Source organism: Pelodiscus sinensis, chromosome 20 (assembly GCF_049634645.1).
Source record: "Pelodiscus sinensis isolate JC-2024 chromosome 20, ASM4963464v1, whole genome shotgun sequence".
Lineage (NCBI taxonomy): Eukaryota > Metazoa > Chordata > Testudines > Trionychidae > Pelodiscus > Pelodiscus sinensis.
Genome location: NC_134730.1, coordinates 14,204,574 through 14,226,142, shown reverse-complemented (window position 1 = coordinate 14,226,142; position 21,569 = coordinate 14,204,574). Strand labels below are relative to the sequence as shown.

Here is a 21,569-nt window from a genome sequence, read left to right as displayed (position 1 = left end):
AAGCAGCGCTGCTGAAAGCCACCTGCCAGCACTGTCCCAGCCCCCACACTCCACCCTGCTCCCTGGAGGGGGGGGGGGTGCCACAGCGCTCATGCTCCCGTGCTGGGCAGGAGAATGGAGCCCTGCGCTCCACCCCTCCTGCCCACTCCCAGGATGGGACTCCGCTCCAAGGCACGGCAGGAGTAGCTTTATGCTCCCTGGAGAAACTCTCCGGAGGCTGGTTCTCTCTCTCACTTGGAGCAGGTACAGACACGGTGCCCAGCGGGCAGGGACTGCACCCCTTAGTCCCGTCTGCGTGGGGGTCAGAAGTGGCTGGGAAATGAGTTGATGGTCTCAGTCCAGTTCCTGTGGTGATCCAGGGCTCACGAAGGGGCCGCGGAGACTGAGTTAGCAGCACTTCTCTCATCCTCGGAGGTGGGTTTTGCTGCCGATTCTGGGCAGAATCTGAGGACACCAGTGCTAAGGCTGACAGTCTGGCACCTCTCGGCAGCCATGTATCAACAGCCCCAGCAGCAGCGAACCCTGGCACATCGTGGGACCCAGCAGCCTGGAAGTGTCTTCCTTCAGGCTTCTGCCTGGAGTTTCTGTGACACGTCACCTCTCATCTGCAGCAGGGACAGCCCTGCCTCTCTCCCTCCAGTGGCAGCAGACACAGTGCAAAGATCCCTCCCTGGCCACAGCCCCGACTTTGAGCTAACGAGTCATGAGATTATCAGGACACTTCGGCTCTGATTCTTCTCACCCCAGGCCTTGGAGACAACAGAGAAAGGCAGCTGTCCCAGTGATGAGGGCAGGCCTCAGGCATCCTGTCCATTACAGATAGGCTAAGCAGGGCATGGTACATCTCTCGCTTCAGACGTCAGCACCAGGAGAGTCCTTCATGGACCCAGGTCAGTGTAACTTGAGATGTTCCGATTCAAACCTTCCCAAGCTTCATGTGGGTTCCAATCCAGGACTGTGGTCTAAGCCCACCCTGTGGCAAATTGACAAGTTGCCCTCTTGCATCTCCAGCTCAAAACTTGGATAGAACCATGCTCCATTGGAAAATGAAGTGCCATCAAAATTGACACACTTTACAAAATGATTTCATAGGAATTTCATTGTGAAGAACAATCTGGGGGAAAAAAATCCTGACATCAAAGAATCCCATGTCGATGTTTTTCTACATCAGGGCTACTCAACACATGGCCCATGGGCCGTTTGTTTGTGGCCCATGGAGTGGTTTGGGTTTACACAGGGCTCAACACACTGCCCACGGGTGGGATCCTTTGAATATAGCTTCCACTGGGAACACACTCCACAACAGCAAAATATCTCCCAGGCAGGGTGAGCATTGAAAGACGTGAACGCATGAGCTGGCTGGAATAGACGGGTACGGGTGTCAGCATTTCTAGCCCCCAGGGAGGAGGTGCCGGGAGTGCTGGGGCATTGTGGGAAATGCTTTGTGAAAGAAGCTATTTGCATATATATTTGCATGTATATGAAACCACACTTAAGTCGCGGCCCTCGGGATGTGCTGTGAATATTATTGAGGCCCTTGGGGTTTCCAAAGATGAGTAACCCTGTTCTACATGGAGAATTCTGCAATTTTTACATTTTGTTCCAAGTAGAAATTAAACCACATTTCAAAATCTCGCAATCCCGCTGAAACAGAGTTTCTGCCCTCTGCCAAACTCTCTGAATGATGTGGTCAACGAGTTAACTCTCCATTCTGAGGATGTCACATTTCACTTCCTATTCAACAGGCTGTTGTCATTTCCTGTGTGTTTTCCTTCGGGTCACTGTGCTACTCAGGATGTAAACCAGGTTGTTGTCCGTGCCTCTGCTCGCATCTCAGCAGTGCCATGGTTCGGCTGAGGAACTAGCAACTCATACTTGGCTGATCTAAAAAGAACTGAAAGTTCATTTCAAAGCTCAGCCCTCTCTCGGCTGAGGCTGTCCTTGTCTCTGGTTGAGTCAGTCAGTCAGTCTCCTAGGCTTCTGCGCCTCCTTTGACTGGAATCTTTTACAGACACATGGAATAACTCCAAAGCCAATTCGTTCTCCCTGCATTCTGCAAAGTGACTCTAGAGACTGGGATGTGATGCAACACAGGGGAAATAACACATCATGTGAGAGGCAGAATTATTTAGCAGGACGGGGAAGAGGACTTTTACCGCCACCATTTTCACTAGGAACCAAATCGGGACCATGTAACAGAACCCTGGCATGTAGTTTTAAATCAATATCCATCCACGGGACTGGAGAAATATGGAACCCCAAAGAGGATAACCCAGATCCATCACCAGGTGCAACCCTACTCGGGCTCCTTTCTGTAAGGCGGGGAAAGGGAAGGGCCCAAGAGAGCCAAGTGATAAGAACAGCAGCTGGTGTTCAAGGGCAGGGCCAGGGGACAGAGGGGAAGCTGCTCTGGTTCTGCTCACTGATCTGCTAAACCCAGAGATGGCTGCTTGTTTCTTTGTGTGCCGACAGCTGCGGTCAACAAACAATTGGGCAAAAAATTCTCAGCCTCCTTGCACGCATCCACCAAAAAACAGCGGCAGTTTCTTACCCTGCTCCCAATCCCAAAATCCTTTGAGGTCACAATCCAGTCCTTTGCCAACCCCAGTGACTAGGCCAAACATGGAATCCCCAGGCGGTTGCTAAGGAGCCTACATTTCGGTATTTTAATCATCTGCAAAAGTCCAGGCTGTGACGTGAAACCAATTCAAGGGACCAAACTTCCTCCTGCTTTTTGCTGCCTGTACTGCGGGGAAGGCAAACCCAAGAGGCAGGAGTGCTGAAATGGGGGGGTTGGAGGGATATGCCCTCCCACTTTTTACCAGCCAGAAGTGCAAGCAATGTGGGGGAAGGGGCAGAGAGGAATGAGTGGACAACAGGGTCTTGGGGGCAGCTCAGGAGTCGGGCAGCATGGGGTGGGGAAGCAGCAGCAAAGGGAAGGGATGGTGTGAAGGGGCCACAGAGAACAGAGTGTGGGTGGAGCCAGCATGAGAGGTGGTGCCAGTGACTTCCCCTCCTCCCTGCCACGTTTAGGGCATTTCCATCACTCCTGCCAAGAGCAGCAAGAGATGCTTCCTCATTTAACTCTGTGGGGCTGGAGAGAATGTCTTGAACAGCTGGGCTTTGGCTTGCAAAGCGCCATGCTGCAGTTGGAGGCAACTGAATGAAAAAGCTGGGAAGGAAGTGAATTTCCAGGCTATTTGATTTGCTCACGCTCCCCGGTCAGTTTGTCGCCCGCGTCCCCTTGCAGAACCTGGTCAGGCTGCAGAGAACAAAGGCTGGCACAGCTGTTGAACAGGGAGTAATTTATTAACAGTGGCACCAGAGGACGCAGCCTCCCGCTGCCAACACAGTACGTTCAATTCCAGCAAACTGGGTCACGGGCTTTAATCCTTCCCAACAGCCAGGGAGGATTAAAGCTGGAATGGAAAGAGACCCCTGTGAGCAGAACAAGGACTCGGGGCTCAGTGGGCCCATGGACTGGTCATGAAACCAGCCGGAGAATAATCTCTGGGCAACGAGACGCCACAGTCCCTTTATTACATCTCCCCACACCAGCTGATCCTCCTGCGTCCACAGGGGCCTCACCCCAGCTGAATCTGTGCACCCTCAGCCACCTTGCAGCACACCTGATGCTCAACTACCACGGGCCCCCTGTAAGAACCGGCCACTGCTGCCCGAGCCGCTGGAGCGGAGTAAATCCATACCGACTCTCACCCAGCCTCTATCTGGGCTACCTACATTAGCTTCTGGGGGCCCTGGGTCGCAGGGAGGAGCATGGTGCTGTGGCCTAGAAGGGGTGACTATCCCGCGCAGACACCAGAGCAGCAGGGAAGACAGGCCAGGAAATGCCCAGACTGCTACAGACACAGACCAGAGTCACTTACTGGAGCCAGTGCCTGATTGGCAAAGCCAATAGTATGGCTTGGGCCCGGGGAGCAGGGGAGCAAGGGAGCGAGTATGAGGCAGTGACGGCCCCACCAAAACCGTTGCAGAGAGCATCACGGCTGCAGGGTCCTGCCAGACACACACCAGGCAGGGTTGTCCATTCACACAGTGACTGATCTTACTGAGTCGAACCAGCCTGTTCACAGACCAAGGTTCCTACGAGAGCAACGCAGGAAGCAAGTGTGTTGTAGAAGTACACAGAGAGCTCCCAGGACAGGAGTCTGAATCCTCAGCATGCTGCTGGCTGATTCCTGGCACTAGTGCTCTGGCGTGAAAATGCCGGCACTAGCACTCTGCTGTGCAGTTGGATGGGCGTTCTGGCACTAGAGCCTCTAGTGTGCAGCTGAGTATGTGAATCCCAGCACTAGTGCTTGAGGGTGCGAATCCCAGCACTAGCTCTCTGGCGTGTGGCTGGGCATGTGAATCCTGGTACTAGTGCTCAGGCATGTGGCTGAGCGTGCAAATCTGGTACTAGCACTCCAACATGGCTGGGTGCGCCAATCCTGGCACTAGTGGTCTGGCGTGCAGCTGGGCATGAGAATCCTGGCACGAGGGCTCTGAACTGCCTCTGCAGAGACGAACCCAGTCCAGCTGTTCACAGCTATGAACTTTTCTTCTCCTTTGGCACTGACTCCGGCCCGCCTCTCCTGCCCTGTTCCGTTCAGCTTGACATGTTGCCCAGTAAGCAAGCTGCCAATCACACGGGCAGAGACGCTGCGGTTGGATGTGACAGCCGCCACGGGGTCCAGCTGTCGCGCTGAGGGATTTCTGCCTCTTCCGCTGCAATCCGACAGCTCTTTCCCCGCACGGCACAGCCGCTCCCCTCCCACGTGGCTCCTCCCTGCCCCCAGCCGGGGTGCTCAGTGCTCCTTCCCAGCCACGCGGGGGCTGGCAGAGTGACACAGCCCTAATCAGGAGTGACGGATCAATTCCATTCCCCTGGGAGAGCCCTGGGAAGATGTTACACGCCTGCTCCCCCTCCACGGGGAACGCCTTACAGCACCGTCACCGCTAACTGCAAGGAGCAGCCACGCGCCAGAGGGGTCGCATCCAACATCCCCGGCCCACGGCGACTGTGCTGCACAGAGCTGACTGCCCCCAGCCTATAGCACAGGACACTCGGGGGCGAGGCAAGCGGGGCCAGCACTGGGCTCATGGCAACTCCTGCACTCGAGAGTGGACACATGGATCTTCTTAGTTCCAGGCGGGTCCTGGGGGCTGGGGCTGAGAATCTAAGGCTTGGGGGCTCAAATGGCTGGAAAAGAGAACCAGTCTCTGGGGGTTTCCTGGCACGGACATCGAGGGATCGGAGGAGAGAGAGAAGTTTGCAGGGTTACAGTCGAGAGTATGGGGCAGGAGCTAAGAAAATGTTGCATTTCCAGGCAGAAGTTAGATTGCGGAGTTCAGTAACCTAGATACATGTGCAATTTGGTGCCCGCAGCCAGGCCGGGGACATACGCCCTGGAACAAGTGTCTCTCCCTGGGCCGCCGCGCTGGGAGCCCCGTGTAAACACACATCGCTGCTGCTGTAACGATTCATTTCCCGGGCACGGGCTGACAGAAAGAGCCCTGGCTGCCATTTCTCTGTGTCAGGGAGAGGCGCCAGGGGAGTGGGACTCATGGCCCTGCCTCCCAAGCTGATAAACAAGGCAGAGCAGCTGGAGGCAGTGTGGGGAAAGTAGGGCATCCCTTTATAAGAGAGGCAGGGATGGGAGAAGGGGAAGGATGGGTGGGAGAGAAAGAGCATCAGCACACTGCGGAGAGCCACAGCCGGGGTGGGAGGAGAGGCAAGAAAGCAGAGCCAGCCTGTGTGCCCAGAGGACACCGACGCTGGCTGGCAGGTTGTGCAGGGCACTACTGGGGCTGGCTGGCAGGCTGTGCAGGGCCCCGGGGTTGGCTGGCGGGTTGTGCAGGGCCCCGGGGTTGGCTGGCGGGCTGTGCAGAGCCCCGGTGTTGGCTGGCGGGCTGTGCAGAGCCCCGGTGTTGGCTGGCGGGCTGTGCAGAGCCCCAGGGTTGGCTGGCGGGTTGTGCAGGGCCCCGGGGTTGGCTGGTGGGCTGTGGAGCAAGTACCTTGTTTGGAGCAAAGACGGAGTGGATGCAGCGGAGCAGATCTTTAGTGTCTTCTCCTTCTGGGGCACCACAGATAGCGACCTGTCCGCAGAGAAAGGAACGCTAAGGTGAATGGAAATGGGCTGTAAACCCACCCACGTCAGGCCGGCTCCCCAGCCCCGCAGTGCTCCGTGGAGTCTATATACCAGCTGAAGACCCTGCTCCACTAGTTCTGCCCCCCCCCAACCCTCAGGACCCTCCAGCATTTTGCAGAGGAACTGACCCACAGTTCAGGAACGGCTTCCTTCCCTCCCCACTGAAATGCAGCCGTGTGTGGGGCGGGACGCAGCAGCGGTTTAACATTTCGGGCCAGCCAGGAAGCACATCACGTTCAGCCACGCCTGCTGGAGCAACGTGGGCCACAGAAGAGAATTCTGAGGGAGACTCTGGCCAGGAAATGGGGGCTACCCAGCACCAAGAGCACCAGCGGCCCAGCCCCCCACTGCACGCCTCCCCTGACAGACAGCGCCATGTGCATGGGGCTGCAGGGACACGTTCGCCTACCCAACCCTGCACTGACCCCTGGCTCCCCTTGCCAGCACTGGCTTGGCCTAGCCGTGCAGCACTGCAGCCGAAGGCGGGTGGAGGGGGCAGGCCAGACGGAGACAGGAGAGCATCTGCTTGACAGGAATCTTTGTCTCTGATTTTCGAGTGTGCCCATCACCGCAGCCTCTAGGCGCCAGATGTGCCACTGGTGGGGAGGAAAGGCTTGATGACCAGAGGCAGAGCCCTGTGTAAATCCCCAGGAGGGCCATTAGCAGGAGCTGCCCTAAGAGCCCCACCAGCGCCCTGCAGCAATGACTCTCCAGGGCTGTGTCTACACTGGGCCACTTATTCCGGAAAATCAGCCGCTTTTCCGGAATAAGCTGCGAGCTGTCTACACTGGCCCTTGAATTTCCGGAAAAGCAACGACGCTCTACTGTACAAAATCAGCCGCTATTCCGGAAAAGCTACGCTGCTCCCGCTCGGGCATAAGTCCTTATTCCGGAACACTGTTCCGGAAAAGGGCCAGTGTAGACAGCCCAGTAGTCTTTTCCGGAAAAAAGCCCCGATTGCGAAAATGGCGATCGGGGCTCTTTTCCGGAAAAGCGCGTCTACATTGGCCACAGATGCTTTTCCGGAAAAAGGGCTTTTCCGGAAAAGCAGCCTGCCAATGTAGACGCTCCTTTTCCAGAAAAACTGAAAACAGAATAGTGTTCCGTTTTAAGCATTTCCGGAAATTCATGCCAGTGTAGACACAGCCCAGGTGAGTAGGTTCTGCCCATGAAACTTGTGCTACTATAGAAATACATTTGTCAGTCTCTAAAGGGCCACAGGAGCAGGGATTATTTTGGAAGCTCCAGACTGATTCAGCTGCCCCTCTGAGACTTTTCATCATTGTAATTAATTCATCTCCGCCTCGCTCATCCCATCTGCCAGGCAGAGAGCAGAGAGCCTGCAAAGGACCAAGCCAACCAGAAACAGATGGAGAAGCAAAGGAGGAGTTCATGGGATGGTCACGGGACAATTTCAGAGTCACTTCTTGTCAGTCACTTACGGTATTAGCCTAATGCAACACACAGGGCAGAATTTAGCCACCAGCTGTTCCCAAATAGGGAACCCCTGGCCAGGGGTTACGCACACTCCAGCCAGCCGGAGGGGGATGGGGGGAAGAGGGAGGCTCTGACGGGCATTGCTCTCTCTTCTCACTTCCCTGGGACTCTCTGCAGGCTCCAGGGTAGGCCCTACAGCCCTAAACACCCCAGTGGCAGGCAGACAATCCTATCCCTTCCCCGGGAGCACTTGCCAACAGCTACGAATCATCATCCGCGTTGGTGCGGCCGCCTCGCCACCCCAGCAATTCAGACTAAGCCTGGTCAGACTGGTTGGGGGCAGGGCACCGCTCCCACACCCACAGCAGGTGCCTGGCTGGGCTGGGTCGGGTCCAGGGGCTGCCCTCAGTGCCTGTGTGGTGCTTAAAAGGTTCTTCCCACAGCTTAGAGGGAACTTAGGTCAGTACGTGTGCGACGCACCACTGAAGAGAGGAAGCCGGACTGGTGCTTACAGTCCTGGAGGGCCAGGGTTCTCTTGCCAGCTCCCTCACGGATGTGTTGTTACTTAATGGCGCTGCGTCTCAGTGTCCCCTCGCCGTGGACCAGGCACAGTGGCCCCTTGCATGGGAGCTGTGGGGTTTCATGACCATTGTATGGTGCCCTGGAACCTGCCGTGTATGGATGATATTCCTCTAGCAGGGCTTCAAACCCAGCCATCCGGCGACTCCAAACCACCCCACAGAACAGCAGGGCCAGAATTTGCCTGGCTCAGGGCCCGAAAGCTGGGTCCTGACACACACACCTTCATCCCCTCAGATAGCAAGTCCAGGCAGACCTCCAGCCCCTTGTGTCACCACCTGGCACCACAGGAGCCTCCCTTGTAGGAACCAGCTTGGAACAGAGCAACTCACAGTGCAAAGAGCTGCACAATTAAAGCAAGGGAAAGCTGGAGGGAGGGACTCCGTTCCCTCCCCCCCACTGATCTGCCTGTGGCCTGCCTTCAATCCTAAAGCCGGTTAAGAACTAGGATGACAGGCAGGCTCTAACCAGCCATCTGGGAGTGCTCTGTCTGACTCCGCCATCCACCGGGCCCGGACAGCACTCCAAAGAGGGCTCACTCTGGTCTTGCATTTCCCCTCTCCAATGCACACACATGCACAGCAACACTTGCGCGCACACAAACGCACACACTGAACACAGACACACCCACAGACACAGCAAAACCCAACAGTACAGAGGCACACATGTCTACATACATGCCAAAACACACATGCACACAAGCACATGTGCACCCCAAACATACCTAGATGCACACCCAGACACAAGGACAAGTGCACATAGGCAAGCGCAAACCCACACAGACACAGCCGTCCCCTCTCGCCAATCCCCCAATACACAAATCTCTGCTCATCTCCCCCATCAGTTGGAGGCGGACAAGAGGCTCTCACAGACGGTGCTGGGAAGTCCTCTCTTCCCTCTCGATCTTTGTCCTTAACTCACCCGCACACTTCACGTTCTCCCCATCCCACTCATCCTCCCAGGCCGGATCCGCCCACCTGCCATGTGGCTGAGTGGCGAGGGGGTTCAGGACTCAGGGAGCTCACACAGGAAGATCAGATCCCTGCAAGCCCCGGAGCTCAGCCCGGATGGGGAGGAACCACTATCACAGGCTGGGGAAGTAGCAGGTGAATCCTTGGTTGCACCGATCCACTGGCCAAACTCCCTACCTGTTTGAGACTGCGGTGAAAGGCCACGGTGGCCCGGGCCATCTCTGGCAGGGCCACGGGGATCTTCAGCAGCCTCTCTGAGAAGGCCGCCAGGATCTGCCCGGCCTTCTCCACCCACTCCATGTTGCCAGAGTAACAGGCTGCCCGGAGCAGGTTAGTCACGGCCACAGAGTTGGCACTGGGCTCTACGCCATCTTGATCTACAGAGAGACGAGAGCCTGTCACCCAAGCCACCCTGTGCCCCCGGCGCAGCGCTCCCAGGGGGTGCGGCTGCCTGGCATGCCCACAGGACGGTGCCAAAGAGCCTGTGCTGGGCACAGCTCAGCCTCCCCAGGGCTGCTGCTCTGTGACACACTCAGGGAGATGTCCGCCACCCTGAGACCTGAGCCACGCACATGAAAAATCCAGGGGCTGGGAAAACTTTCCCTGAGGCCTGTTTCAGCCCCAGCACGGACAAGTTAAACCTGCCAGGCTGCCTGTTGGACTTCACCAGGCCCCCAGCGACTCCCAGCAGCAGAGCACGTCAGTGGCTACAGGGTGAGTGCTCTGTACTGCCATGCTGGAGACCCAGGCTCCAGGCTAGAGCCGGGACACTCTCTGTATAAGCTGGGACAGCCACAGAGGATGAACAGGATGGCCTGCAAGTACCAGCATTGACCAGTAACACCCTGCAGCTCAGCTCCCCTTCGTATACCCATGCTGGGCCCCATCGCACAAAGCCTGGCTCTGCTGCTTCTTGGTGGAATCCACGAGTAACAACCCAAGAAAACTACGGCCCAGCTTCTTGTTGGTCCTGCACATCAACACAACCGTGCCCGGCTGGACACGCCGACGAGTTCTCAAGACTTAGTCGCTCTCCAGAGGAGTCTGGGGGCCCGGCTCCATGGTGTGCTTACCGTCCTTCAGGCGGAGGAGCAGAGAGGAGTCCACAGCCTCGCTGGAGAAATACGCAAAGCCTTTGGAGTCCCAGAAGAGCTCGTCTTGTTTGCGCTGGAGCTGCACGGCCCACTCCAGCCAGCTCTGGTTCAGCGAGGCCTCATAAAGGTCAAAGAGAGCCTGGATCACAAAGACATAATCCTCCAGAAAGCCCTGAATGGGAACAGCGCTACAGGGAAGGGAAAGACAGAAAGAAGGTGAGAGTCACCCTACTGGAATGATCCTTGGTCTTCGATGCCTGTTAATACTGGAAGGCAGATGATCCCCCACTCCCCTGGGGAACCCAGCTGGGGACACTGCCCCATGGAGCCTCCCTGACCCCAGCTGGTGGGCAGTTTATGACCTGAAGTCTATCGGTCTAGATCAGTGTTTCTCAAAGTGATCCGCAGACCCACTGTGAGAAAGCTGCTACCAGGCTGCTCCGGTTTGTTTACTTACTGGCTCTGCAGCCATAGAACTCTGTGGCTCCCATTGGCCGTGGTTTACCATTTGCCGCCAAGGGGAGATGCGGGAAGCTGCGGCCCAGGTCATGCTGCGTCCCGCGGCTCCCCTTGGCTGCAAACGGCAAACCACAGCCAATGGGAGCCGCGAGGCTCCATGGCGGCGGAGCCGGTAAGTAAACAAACTGGAGCGGCCCGGTAGCAGCTTTCTCAGTATGGGACCGCGGATCACTTTGAGAAACACTGGTCTAGAGCCTCAGCTAAGTGACTATTGGAGCTAAGTCAGTTTACACCAGCTGAGGGTATGGCCCATTGTTTGTAACCTGACACCATCTTGCCAGCACACGGTCCCAGCCAGCTCCCACATGGCTAGTAAAGTAACCACCCGGATACACGCACAGAAACCAAAGGCCGGCTCCTCTGACTGCACAAGGTACAGAGCCCCCCAATGTCCCCTGGAATCAGTGAGAAAGGAGGGCGCTCAGCACCCTCAGTTCAGTCTCCCAACACTGATGCCCCAGGGCTGAGGAGGGTGAACTGAACGTGATTAGCTCCCCATCTCCCTGGCATCACATTCCCACTGGCATGTGGCGCAGGCCGGGGTGAGAGAAACCCGGCACTCCCGCCTCACTGGAGGACAGTGATATACAACCTCCAAACCGCCCCAAGCCCAGCGCTCTGCCAGGCAAATAACAGGGTCAACAAACCCGTGTGCAGCACATCCCACGCTGCAGTCAGGCATCAGCCAGGCAAATAACCTTCCATTCAAACCATCTTAAGCCCTGTTGACACAAGCCTAATTTGTGTTTGCCTAGGACAGCGCAGTGGCAAGGAAGGAACAAGAGAAGGGGGGCGTCTGTTGTCTCGCTCGTCAGACTGTAAATCAAATATTACGGAAGTGCCCATTGCTGGGGTCCTGCGCCTGGACATCAAGGGGGCCTGTGTGAATGTGGGTGTCATGAGGGTCCATGCAGGTACCACTGCCGCACCTGTATCTGCACTGACTTGCTGGTGTGCACGCGCTTCGCATGCGTGTGCCTTGTATGCACTAACGTGCAGATGTGCTCATGGGGACATGTACACACGTGTGCGCAGCCTGCCCCGGCCTATACCAGGTGTCGGGGTGGCATCGCGTTGGAGGTGCGTGTAACAACCCGCACCATCACACTTCAAGGCTTCCCCGGTGCCAGCGGGGGTTGCAGACAGGATGAACTGTCACAAAAGTGCTCCCCCTGCATCAGCTAAACTAGCACCTTTCGCCACCAGTGGGAGACTGAGATGGGCCAGATGCGAGAGGAAGACACAATCCAAGGCACTGCACGGGGGGGGGAGGGAGGGGGGTGCACGGTAATGGGAGGCCACGGGGGCTGGGGGGGCTGGTTGGAGCAGGCCCTTTGAATGTTTTCCTCTAGGCAGCAATTAGTGCCGACCCATAATAAATGCAGGTTTGTTACTGATCCTGCCCACTCTTGATCTGTGCAGACACTGGCGCTTCCTGTACTCAGCCCCCTGGCTGAGCTGTCATTCAGCAGGGAGGAGGCGCCTTTGGTAAGTGAAAGGAAAGATAAGAAGGAGAGGAGAGAGGATTTGACCTTAATTCCTCTGAGCTCTCTTGGGAGCCCATCCATCCTGAGCTGAATTAATCTGCCCCAAACAAACACACACACACGCGCATGGGAAACAGACCTGCCCCAGACGGCAGCATCCGCCCTCGGAGCAGAACCGCACCCCGAGATGCGGAGACTGACAGCTGAAGGGACACACGGGCAGAGGGCGGTGTGGAGACAGATCTGTGAAACCAGATATCTGCACGGTCATATGGCCAGGGTTCCTCCAGCTGTGTGCAGAGTTCTCTCAACCTACCATGGGCTCCAGGGCATCACGTTCCCCATGGCCTGGCTGGGACCCTGCTTTTGTCTCTCCCCTGCTCTCTCGTTCCAAGGCCTAACCCAACCGGCCAGTCTGCTAGATCAGTGACAATGTCCTGCTTCACCAGACAGCATCGGCCTCTCCCTCCCCAGCCTGGCAGCAGGGGGAGGGCCGGAAGGCAGGGAGTGCAGTCCCCCAGGGCTGGTAACAGCGACCCCTCTGGCTGCCTGCAGGCTGGGCGCTGTGAGGGCCCCCAAGGAAACAGCTGGGGCCTGTGAATGAATGGGGCAGAGGGCACCCAAAGGGATGCAGAGAACCTGCTCCTCACAGAAACCAGAGCCCACACTTCACAACAGTGGCCACCTCCAAAATCCAGCAGGACAGAGGAGGCAGATTAAAGAGACAGACTGATCACACAGTAGGGTTGCCAGGTGTCCGGTATTGAACTGGACAGTTCAGTATTTTCGCTTCCTGTCCAGTAAAAAAATTCAGAAAATACCAGACACCTAAAATGTCCGGTACTTTCTGATTTTTTTTCCCGGCCAGGAGGCAAAAATCCCAGGCTGTCCGGCTCAATATGGAGGCAGCCTGGCAACCTTAGTGCTTACTGGGTTCTGCAGAGGAGCTGTCCGGCCCTGTGCAGGGAGGCAAGATGCCAGGAGGACGCCAGCTGCCTGGTAGGGCCAAAAAGCCTCACCACGCGTTTCTTAAAGGGGCCACGCTGGGGCTTTTTTTGTTTGTTTTTTGCTTAACAACTCTTGGGGTCCTTTTTTGTTGTTGTTTTGTTTTGTTCTTGTTCTGTTCGGTTTTTTTTCTGAAACCATCTGGCAACCCGATCAGACAGACAGACTCCTTACTTCTCTGCCCCGCTCCCCCTCGCCGTGCTGAGCGTCGCCTCTCTCACTCACCTCTGCTCCACCGAGCGGCCTTTGCCCCGGTAGCAGCTCCGCAGCAGCCTCCCGCTGCTGGCGTCGAACAGGTGGCCTCGCAGGAAGTCGGCAGCCTGCCCGGCCCGGCAGACGTACTCCTCCTTGCCCAGGATTGCCCCACTCAGAGCAAAACCTGAGATCATCAGGCCTGCACAGGTCAGAGAGAACAGAACCTCACTCCGGCTGCCACCAGGGCAGCATCTCCACATCTGGCTCAGTTTTGCTGAGGCTGGAGCCAGGCCGGAAGCAGGGCAGGCCCCAGCCCCAGGCTCTGACGGCTGCCAGGAAAAAAGCTCCAAAATGCCCTTTGGTGGGGCACTGAGTCTCTCCCATCTGTAGAGCTCCAGCCAGGCCCTGTGGTCACTACACACAGGCACAGCAGCGGGTCTGGCTCCTGATTCATTGGGAGGGATCGCAGGTCAGGACTGAGCTCACTACCTGCCAAGGACACCTGGCTTTGGACCAGACATCGACAGAACCCTGGCCCCTCCCAGCCCATGCTGGGCAGCAGGGTCAGAACTGGCTGCAGGATCCAGTCCCAACCTAGGACTTGAACCCACAGCCTCTCAGCCCCACTGTGCCACACGGACCACTAGGGAGCCTCAAAAAGGCTGCTCTGAGCACAGGAGAAAGGATCTGCTGCCCCCTGCTGGCAACTGGGAGCACACTCACTCCCTGGGTTTGCTTTTATAACCCAGCTTCTGGCAGAGAAACACCAAGGCCCAAAGGAGTGAGGTAGAGTGAGGCATCCGGGAACAAAGGCAATCCCCGTCCCAGGCCTGCAGGACAGGCAGGGGCTCTGTCCTGTCTTCCCAGGAGGGTGGACGCTCCCTGGGAGCCTCTCAGCTTAGCCCAGGGAAGTAGAGGTGCTCCAGAAGTGAAGAAAGATCACAGCCCAACAAAGCAGAGCCGGGCAGGGCCCATCAGCAGGAGAACAGGGGAGGAGAAGCCACAGGCAGTGGGGTGGGAAGGAGGGGATGCAAGGGAAGCCTGTGGATGGGGCTGGGGAAGAGGGATGAGGGCTGGAAAGGGGACACAGGGCAAAGGGCCGGCGGTCCTTAGCCCTGTTTGGAACGGAGCTGCCCTGCCACTGGGCTCCCAGGACAGGATCCCTTGGCAGGGCCAGCGCAAGGAAGCAACAAAAACAAAGGCAGGGACCCATCGAGCCATCGCCCCTCACCTCAGTATGCCCACGATGCCCCCCGCAGCCTGACATAGCTCTGCCCCACTCCCCCACTGGAAGGCTCTACAAGGGGGACCAGCAGGCCAGGGGGCAGAGACAAAGGACAAGTCCAAGCAGGGAGCAAGGGAAGGAATTTCAGCCCTGGACTAAGCAGCGCTGGGCAACTAGGCCAGTGAGGGGGCCACATGAGTGGCCCTTTTACAGCTGCAAGCTTGTCATAGCCAAGACAATTTCCCAGGACTTTTGCTCACTGCGCTTGCGTACTTGGTATGTGCTGCTTGAGCTGTAGCAGGGCTTTGATTGGATGCAGAGGGAGCACTTGGCTCTCCCAGCCAATGTGGTGTGCGGTCAGCACGCACCTCGCTTCACGTGCGTGTCTCTTTAGTGACACCGGTAGGAAAAAACCAACGCAGACAAAAACCAGTGGAATCTGTCAACCGTGCACATGGGCAAGAGTAACCCAAATGTCTCGTGGGCCACCCACAGAACCCCGACGGGCCACAGGTGGCCCCTGTGCTCTGGTTGCCCACCCCTGGCCTATAGGTGCTGACCTGAGGGGTCCAAAAGGGATTCTAGGCTCCTCTCTGCCAGCTGCTGGCTGGGCCAGACTGGTCTACCCCCTGGGTATCTCCCTGCCTCATTTCTTGCAGCGCCTCCTGGTGTCCAGACAGCTAATTCAAAGACCCCTCCCTCAAATCGCTCTCTCGGCTGGTCTGAGTCTGGGTGGGCTGCCAGCTCCTGGAGCGATGTGATTATGGCAGCGTGGGGTGAGAGCCCGGCACCACAGGTTGGGGGGCAGGAAACCTGCTCCTGGGGTCATGTGATAACAGCTGAGTCCCAGCTGTCATTTTGAAAAAGCCCTAAGCTTTGAGCCCTCAGAGGTGCCCAGCAAAGTTTGACCATGCGACCCGAGTGTGGCTGGCACCTGCCTGAGTCTGCACACCCCCTGAAACAACAGCACAATGCGGTGTGAGCTGGCCCAGAACCCTCCAACTGAGGTGTGGAGCCATCGCTTGGGGACAGTGCCCCATGCAGTGGGGGGCAAGGGAGGGTCCATGCCATGGGGAGCACCAGGGCCCCAGACTCTATAACCCAGCCCTGGTGTGCAGTTACCCTCCAGAGGTTTAGATGAGGGTTTGTGTAGTCCGTGCATGTAGGGACGTGAGCCCAGCGCTGGCTGAAGACACGTGCACCCTTCACACCAAGCGACTCCCCTGAGCCGGAGGGACCCTTCTCACCGTTCCAGGAGGCCAGCATCTTGGTGTCCAGATATGGGCGTGGCCGGCGAGCCCGGGCTTTGCCGAGCCGCTCTCTGCTCTTCGCCAGCAATGTCTTGAGCTGCTCCAAGCCCAGCCCGAACCTGGCTGCCGTCAGCTCCAGGGAATACTGCACAATCAGCACGTTCTGCCCTTGAAGCTCCTTGTGGGGGTCCTGAAAGAGATGCCCGCAGCATCGCAGCTCCCGTCTGAGGGACCAGACAGGGCCGCAGCCCCGGCTGGACCTCCACTTGTGCTCTCTAGAAGCCTCCCTCCTGCACAGAGAAACAGTCTCCCAGCACAGACTCAAGTGGGTGAGTATCCTACCCTTGGACATGGCTCTGTCCAGGAGCTCCAGGCCAGCAGCACCTCCCTCCCCAGGCTTCAGGGCTAGCACCACTCACACCCAGGATCCCAGCCACCAGCGTGGTTTCCTCCCAATAACCCCATCTACCAACGTGCAATGTTCCCTCTAATCTTTGTCATCCACGAGATTTTTTTCCATCCATGTGCAGAATAAAATGTTTGTGTGCACCGAGGCAGCTGTGAATGTGCACCACCAGTAGAAACACAAACCTAACTGTGGGCCCTCTGCTAATCAGCTGGGTGGCATCTGAATCTCTCCTGAGTGGCTGCCCAAGTGCTCAGCTTACAGGGAACACTGAACATGGCTGCCTCTGTTTCCACATGGTGTCTTCCCTGTACCCCAGCTGCTAGAGCCACTTCCTCCCAGTATCCCCAGCTGCCAAGTATCAACTTTTCTCTGCCTGGCTAAGTGCCAGTATCTCCATAGGCCTTCCCAGAATCCCCCTGCCCCATGACGACTTTGGAACCCTCCCTTCACCACATCCCCCCGTGCTGTTCAGAGGCCAGTGCCCTCCCGTGCCCCTCCCCCCTCCCTTCTCACAGCCTCAGGCCACCTCTCTCAGCTCACCTTTGCTGGGCTCACGTTCCCACCTTCCTTAACCCCATAGTGATGCATGAACACGTCTGCCAGGGTCTTCCCCTCCGAGGACCCCTCCACAGGCTCCGGAAGGAGGTGCCGTATTTCCTCTGCCGTCCACACACAGAACGCCCCCTCCTGCTTCTCTTTGGACTTGACTGTTGGGTAGGAGTCTGCATCCTCTGCGCTGTAGAACCCTCCAGCCTGAAACCGACAGCAGCACCATGAATGCAGACCCTCGGCCAGGCCGAGCTGCCGCCCCCTCCCACACGTTAGCAAGGGGCTGTCGAGCCTCTGTAACTGATCGTCCTGACCAAAGGGAGGTACTGCAGAGAACAGGGCAGGGAGAGTACGCCTGACATAGAGCAATCTCTGCCCCAGCCAGCAGGGGGCACTGCAGAGAATAGGGCAGGGAGAATACGCCTGACATAGAGCAATCTCTGCCCCAGCCACCAGGGGGCACTGCAGAGAACAGGGCAGGGAGAATACACTGACATAGAGAAATCTCTGCCCCTCCAGCAGGAGACACTGCAGGGAGCAGGGCAGGGGGATACTCAAGGTGTAGTGTGCTATCAGTATACTTCATAGGAAGCTGGTCTGGGAATGCAAGAGATCTGGGTTCAGTTAGTGGCTCAACTTCTTGTCTGACCTTGGACAAATCCCTTGAATCTCCATGTGCCTTAGTTCCCTCCTATAAACTGGGGAAGACATTTCCCTCCCTCGCAGGGGTGTCAAAGCTAAATCCATTACTGACTGGGAGGGGCTCAGGTACAGCAGCCACAGGGGCCATGGAAATACCTAGACAGGACAGGCATGGCCCCACCTCTGTCCCGGCCAGCAGGAAGAGCTGCAGCGGACAAGACCGAGAGAGACCTGGCACAGACCAGTCCGATGCAGCCAGCAGAGGTGGGGGGCACACAGGTACCATGTTCTGACCCAAAGGAGCCTGGCACCAGGAGCAGAGGAGCCAGCTGCCTTGTGTCAGTGACTGATCACCAGAGAGGCACCAGAGCCGCCAGACAGGCACTGAGGAGGCAAGTGATTCCCACACCCGAGCTAGGGTGCTGACTTACCCTGTCGCTCAGATCACGGGAGACATAGAGCAGAACGTCGGCAGCAACATCTGCAAAGAATTCATCGCCAGAAATCTGTTTAAGACACAAGGAGGATTCTATGCCACTAATAATAAAGGGAGGAAAAGTGGTGCCGACAAGATCGTCAAAGGGCTTATGATTTACAGAGCTGACGCAGGGAAACAGCAAATCTGCATGTTCAAGGATTGCACCCCCGGGTCTGGGCAGGAGGGCAGAGAACTCTGCTGGGGTCTGCGAGTCATCCCAGAGAAACACCAGGGCTGCTGAGAGCAGAGACGCCCTTTGGCCTCTTAAAGTTAAGCTCCGAATGTCCCACTCGAAGCTCCACTCTTGCTTGTGTTTGAAACCTCAGTGGCAAAACCCTCTGGAGGCTAGCAGGGCAAGGCAGGAACCCCCATCCGGCCAGAGACTGGCTGAGCATGGCCAGAATTCCTGGCTTCAGTGATTATGCAGCAGACCAGCAGAGTTTCCTGGGATGATCTCAAGACAATAGATGGGCCAGTTACATCACCCATCTATTGCCTGTTGCAGGTGGCAGGAAACCAAGTTCCTCAGATCCACTGTACTTGAAGCCTACACTTAGACGTTGTGTTGCTCTGCTATGGCCATGCACAGCTCTCCCTGCTGACTGGGAGCAGCTCTGGGAAGCAAGATCCCAGTGCTGGGGGACTGAGCTCCCAGTGGGGTCCGTGTCCTCGCTCTGCCCTGTCCCCGTGGGAAGGCGTCACCCCCCTGCTCCCCTGGGCTTCTGGCTGACAGCTCACACCTTTCTGCTCAGCCCGTTACAAATCTGCTCTGTGTAATGGGGGCAGAGTCTCTACCTGCAGGCAGCTCATGTAGCCCAAGCTAACTCCAGCCTCGCCAGCACCTTCCTCTGGGCTTCTCATTCCAGCCAACTTGGAGGCCTGAGAAATGCCGGAGCCTGACTCCAGTGCTCTTGAGACATCCCTGCTCCTGGCAGTGGAGTTGGAGCACATGGAGTCCTTCCTAGGCTGCATTCCCAAACCTGAAGTTCCCCATCCCATCTGCAGCTTTCTACCCACTGCCAACCCTGCAGTTCTCCGCCTCTCCATCTGAGACCAGGGGTTCCCGCTGCTCACACATGCTCCCCTCCCCAACCTGCCAACAGAGAGAAGGAAGAGGGAGGGGGGCATTGCTGAGCCTGGCAGAGAGAGGGCTAAGACCAAGGAAGGAGAGTTGAGACGGGACGGCGAGACACGCTGGGATCCTGGCACACCGGAGCGGAGTGGACCTGCCGAGACCCCCCAGCTGTGTCTACACGAGAGGTCGTGGCCCTGCCATAACTCCGGTTCACCGATCGCCAGTTAACTCGAGGTGGCTCACACGTGTGCACATCCTGATCTACACACTCCCCCAGCGCGCCTCGCAGGGTTCACCCAGGATCAGCCGCCCCGGGACACACACTGGGGAAGCATCCAAGTGAGTGACTCCAAAGGCGGTCGCTAAGGGGAGATCAGTGGGGCCCAAGTCGCACACACTGTTGAGACGTGCCCACTCGGGGGGAGGGACCCTGGCACACAGGGCTGGAGAGGGAGGATCCCTAAGAAACCCCCAGCCAGATCTCAGAGTGCACAGCTTCTGTAGCTGAAGTTGCTGTCAGGGAAGGGCTGAGGGCAGACTAAGGGCTCAGGTGGGGCAGAGCTGCCTGGCAAGGCCCAGTCCTTCCCATCTGCTGGGTGCTCAGGGTCTGTGTGGAACGAGCCCATGGCTCCTAGGCAAGATGCTGGTCAGCGCTGCCCACTGCTGACAGCCTCCGGTGAGGGCTGGGGCAGGCTGGCAGGTGCAGTACCTGTGCTGGAGACAGGACACTGCCTCGCGGGGGCCCTGCACTTGCTCTGCAACCCCCAGACTCTCCAGAGCCACGAGGAGCAGGGATCCCAAAAGCCATGAAAGGCCTGGCACCGAACTGCCGTCAGCACCTGAGCTCCCTCTCACCTCTCCTCCTAAGGGCTTGTGCAGCTGCTGCTGCGTCTGGCAGCACAAAGCTCGGCCCAACCTCCCCTCAGTGCTATGGACAGGGCCTGCCAGAGAGTCAGAGGGTGTTTTGGACTGGAGCAACTTGTCCCATGGGGAAATTAAAGGTCTGGAGGCTATTCCTGTTTCTGACACTGATGTGAGCTGTGGCCTTGGCCAAGTTACTTCACCTTGCTGTGCCTTAACTTCCCCAGCTGTAAAATGGGGCAGTGCTTCCTCACTCACACACACCCCGCCTTTGTAAAGCTCTCAAAGGGCCGAGTGCTGCTTTCACAGTCAGTGTTACTCTAGCCAGGGAGGGTAAGAATCACAGATCACTAGAACTGGAAGGGACCTGCCCCCAGTCACCTGCCCCCACGGCAGGACCAAGCACCATCCATTCTAGATCATCCCTGATAGATGTTTATCTAATCTGCTCTTAAATATCTCCAATATCTCAGGGCTAAGCCCAGGACCTAGGGAGCAAAGCAGCGAATGGGGCCAGGGAAGGGGATGATGGCAGAGCCTGCCAGGAGGGGGAAGGTGATGAAAGGGTCCCCAGATGCTGAGAAGCCGCCCACAGGCTTGGCTGGAATTCCCACTGCCTCAGGAAGCCCGTGTCACTACGCTTTGCTCCGGCAAGCCGGCTCTTGTTCTCCATCCCCTGCGGAAATCCCTCGCCCCAGATACTGCTGTGTAAATCCAACTGCTCAGCAATGTTCTCTCATTGCTGCCCTAGGTGCTCCTATCAGCTCTCCTCACGCTTCTGCGGAACCAGGCAGCAGCTAGTGCCAGGAGAGCCTCCCGCCAGAGAGTCCCAGTTCGCCCCCTCCCCCCGCCCGTCATCACCAACGTCTTGTCAGGGACAAACGTGGCAACAGCTCCCCTCCAGCTCAGCCTCCCCTCCCTGAGCAGGTGACTCAGGCTGGGATGTGGGACCGGGATAAGGCTCCCCAGGAACACCATGTCTGTTTCTGTTTCTCTCAGCAGCAGAAGACAGCTGGTAAGTCCTCCCCATGGCAAGCACTGCTCGAAATGAGCAGTTTCATGCTGAACTCGGACCTCTGCTCAGGAGCCAGTTCTTCCGAGCCTTGGTTCAGAGCCCAAAGTTATCACCCGGGCTAAGAGTTACCTGAAATGCCCTGGCATAGGCCACTGCTAGCTGCCCCTGATCATACAGCATCTTCTCAAAGTGAGGCACATGCCACCTCTGGTCGGTGGAGTAGCGGTGGAATCCCTGCAGAGACAGAAAGAAAACACATGCACCAGGCCCCAGCACCTGCCCGATCATCCGTGTGATCATACCTCCAGGGTCTTCCCAATACGAGTGCTTCGTGCTACCCAAGCAAGATGCCTCCAAGAGCCACCAGTCCGGGCATCTAACCCCCAGCCCCTCCTACCTGAGCAATGTGATCATGAATCCCACCATAGGCCATCATCTTGAGAGTGTGCAGTGCCATCTGCAAGGCCCGTGCGCCATCCGGGGATGCGCGGTGCAGGGCCCAGTAGGTGAACAGGAAATTTAAATTGACTGCAATACAATAACAAAGCCAAGCACCGGAGGTCAGTTCCGTGCCCAGGGCTGCTCCCTTTGGGTATGTCTACACTACCACTGTAGTTCGAACTAGG

At 57.3% G+C, this 21,569-nt stretch overlaps 1 protein-coding gene across 4 annotated transcripts in view; it reads right to left on the bottom strand.

Annotated features, from left to right (window-relative positions):
- SPATA20 (spermatogenesis associated 20) overlaps positions 1 to 21,569 on the bottom strand; it is a 44,243-nt gene that overhangs the window by 11,225 nt on the left and 11,449 nt on the right. For all 4 annotated transcript variants that reach the window (XM_075903778.1, XM_014574615.3, XM_025185680.2 and 1 more), the window contains exons 7-15: positions 21,341 to 21,471; positions 21,073 to 21,177; positions 17,946 to 18,020; positions 16,864 to 17,076; positions 15,912 to 16,104; positions 13,470 to 13,638; positions 10,213 to 10,421; positions 9,317 to 9,516; positions 6,019 to 6,099 (exon numbers count right to left, since the gene is read on the bottom strand). In XM_075903778.1, coding sequence (XP_075759893.1) covers positions 6,019 to 6,099; positions 9,317 to 9,516; positions 10,213 to 10,421; positions 13,470 to 13,638; positions 15,912 to 16,104; positions 16,864 to 17,076; positions 17,946 to 18,020; positions 21,073 to 21,177; positions 21,341 to 21,471 — 1,376 coding nt within the window. The remainder of the gene's footprint in view (positions 1 to 6,018; positions 6,100 to 9,316; positions 9,517 to 10,212; positions 10,422 to 13,469; positions 13,639 to 15,911; positions 16,105 to 16,863; positions 17,077 to 17,945; positions 18,021 to 21,072; positions 21,178 to 21,340; positions 21,472 to 21,569) is intronic.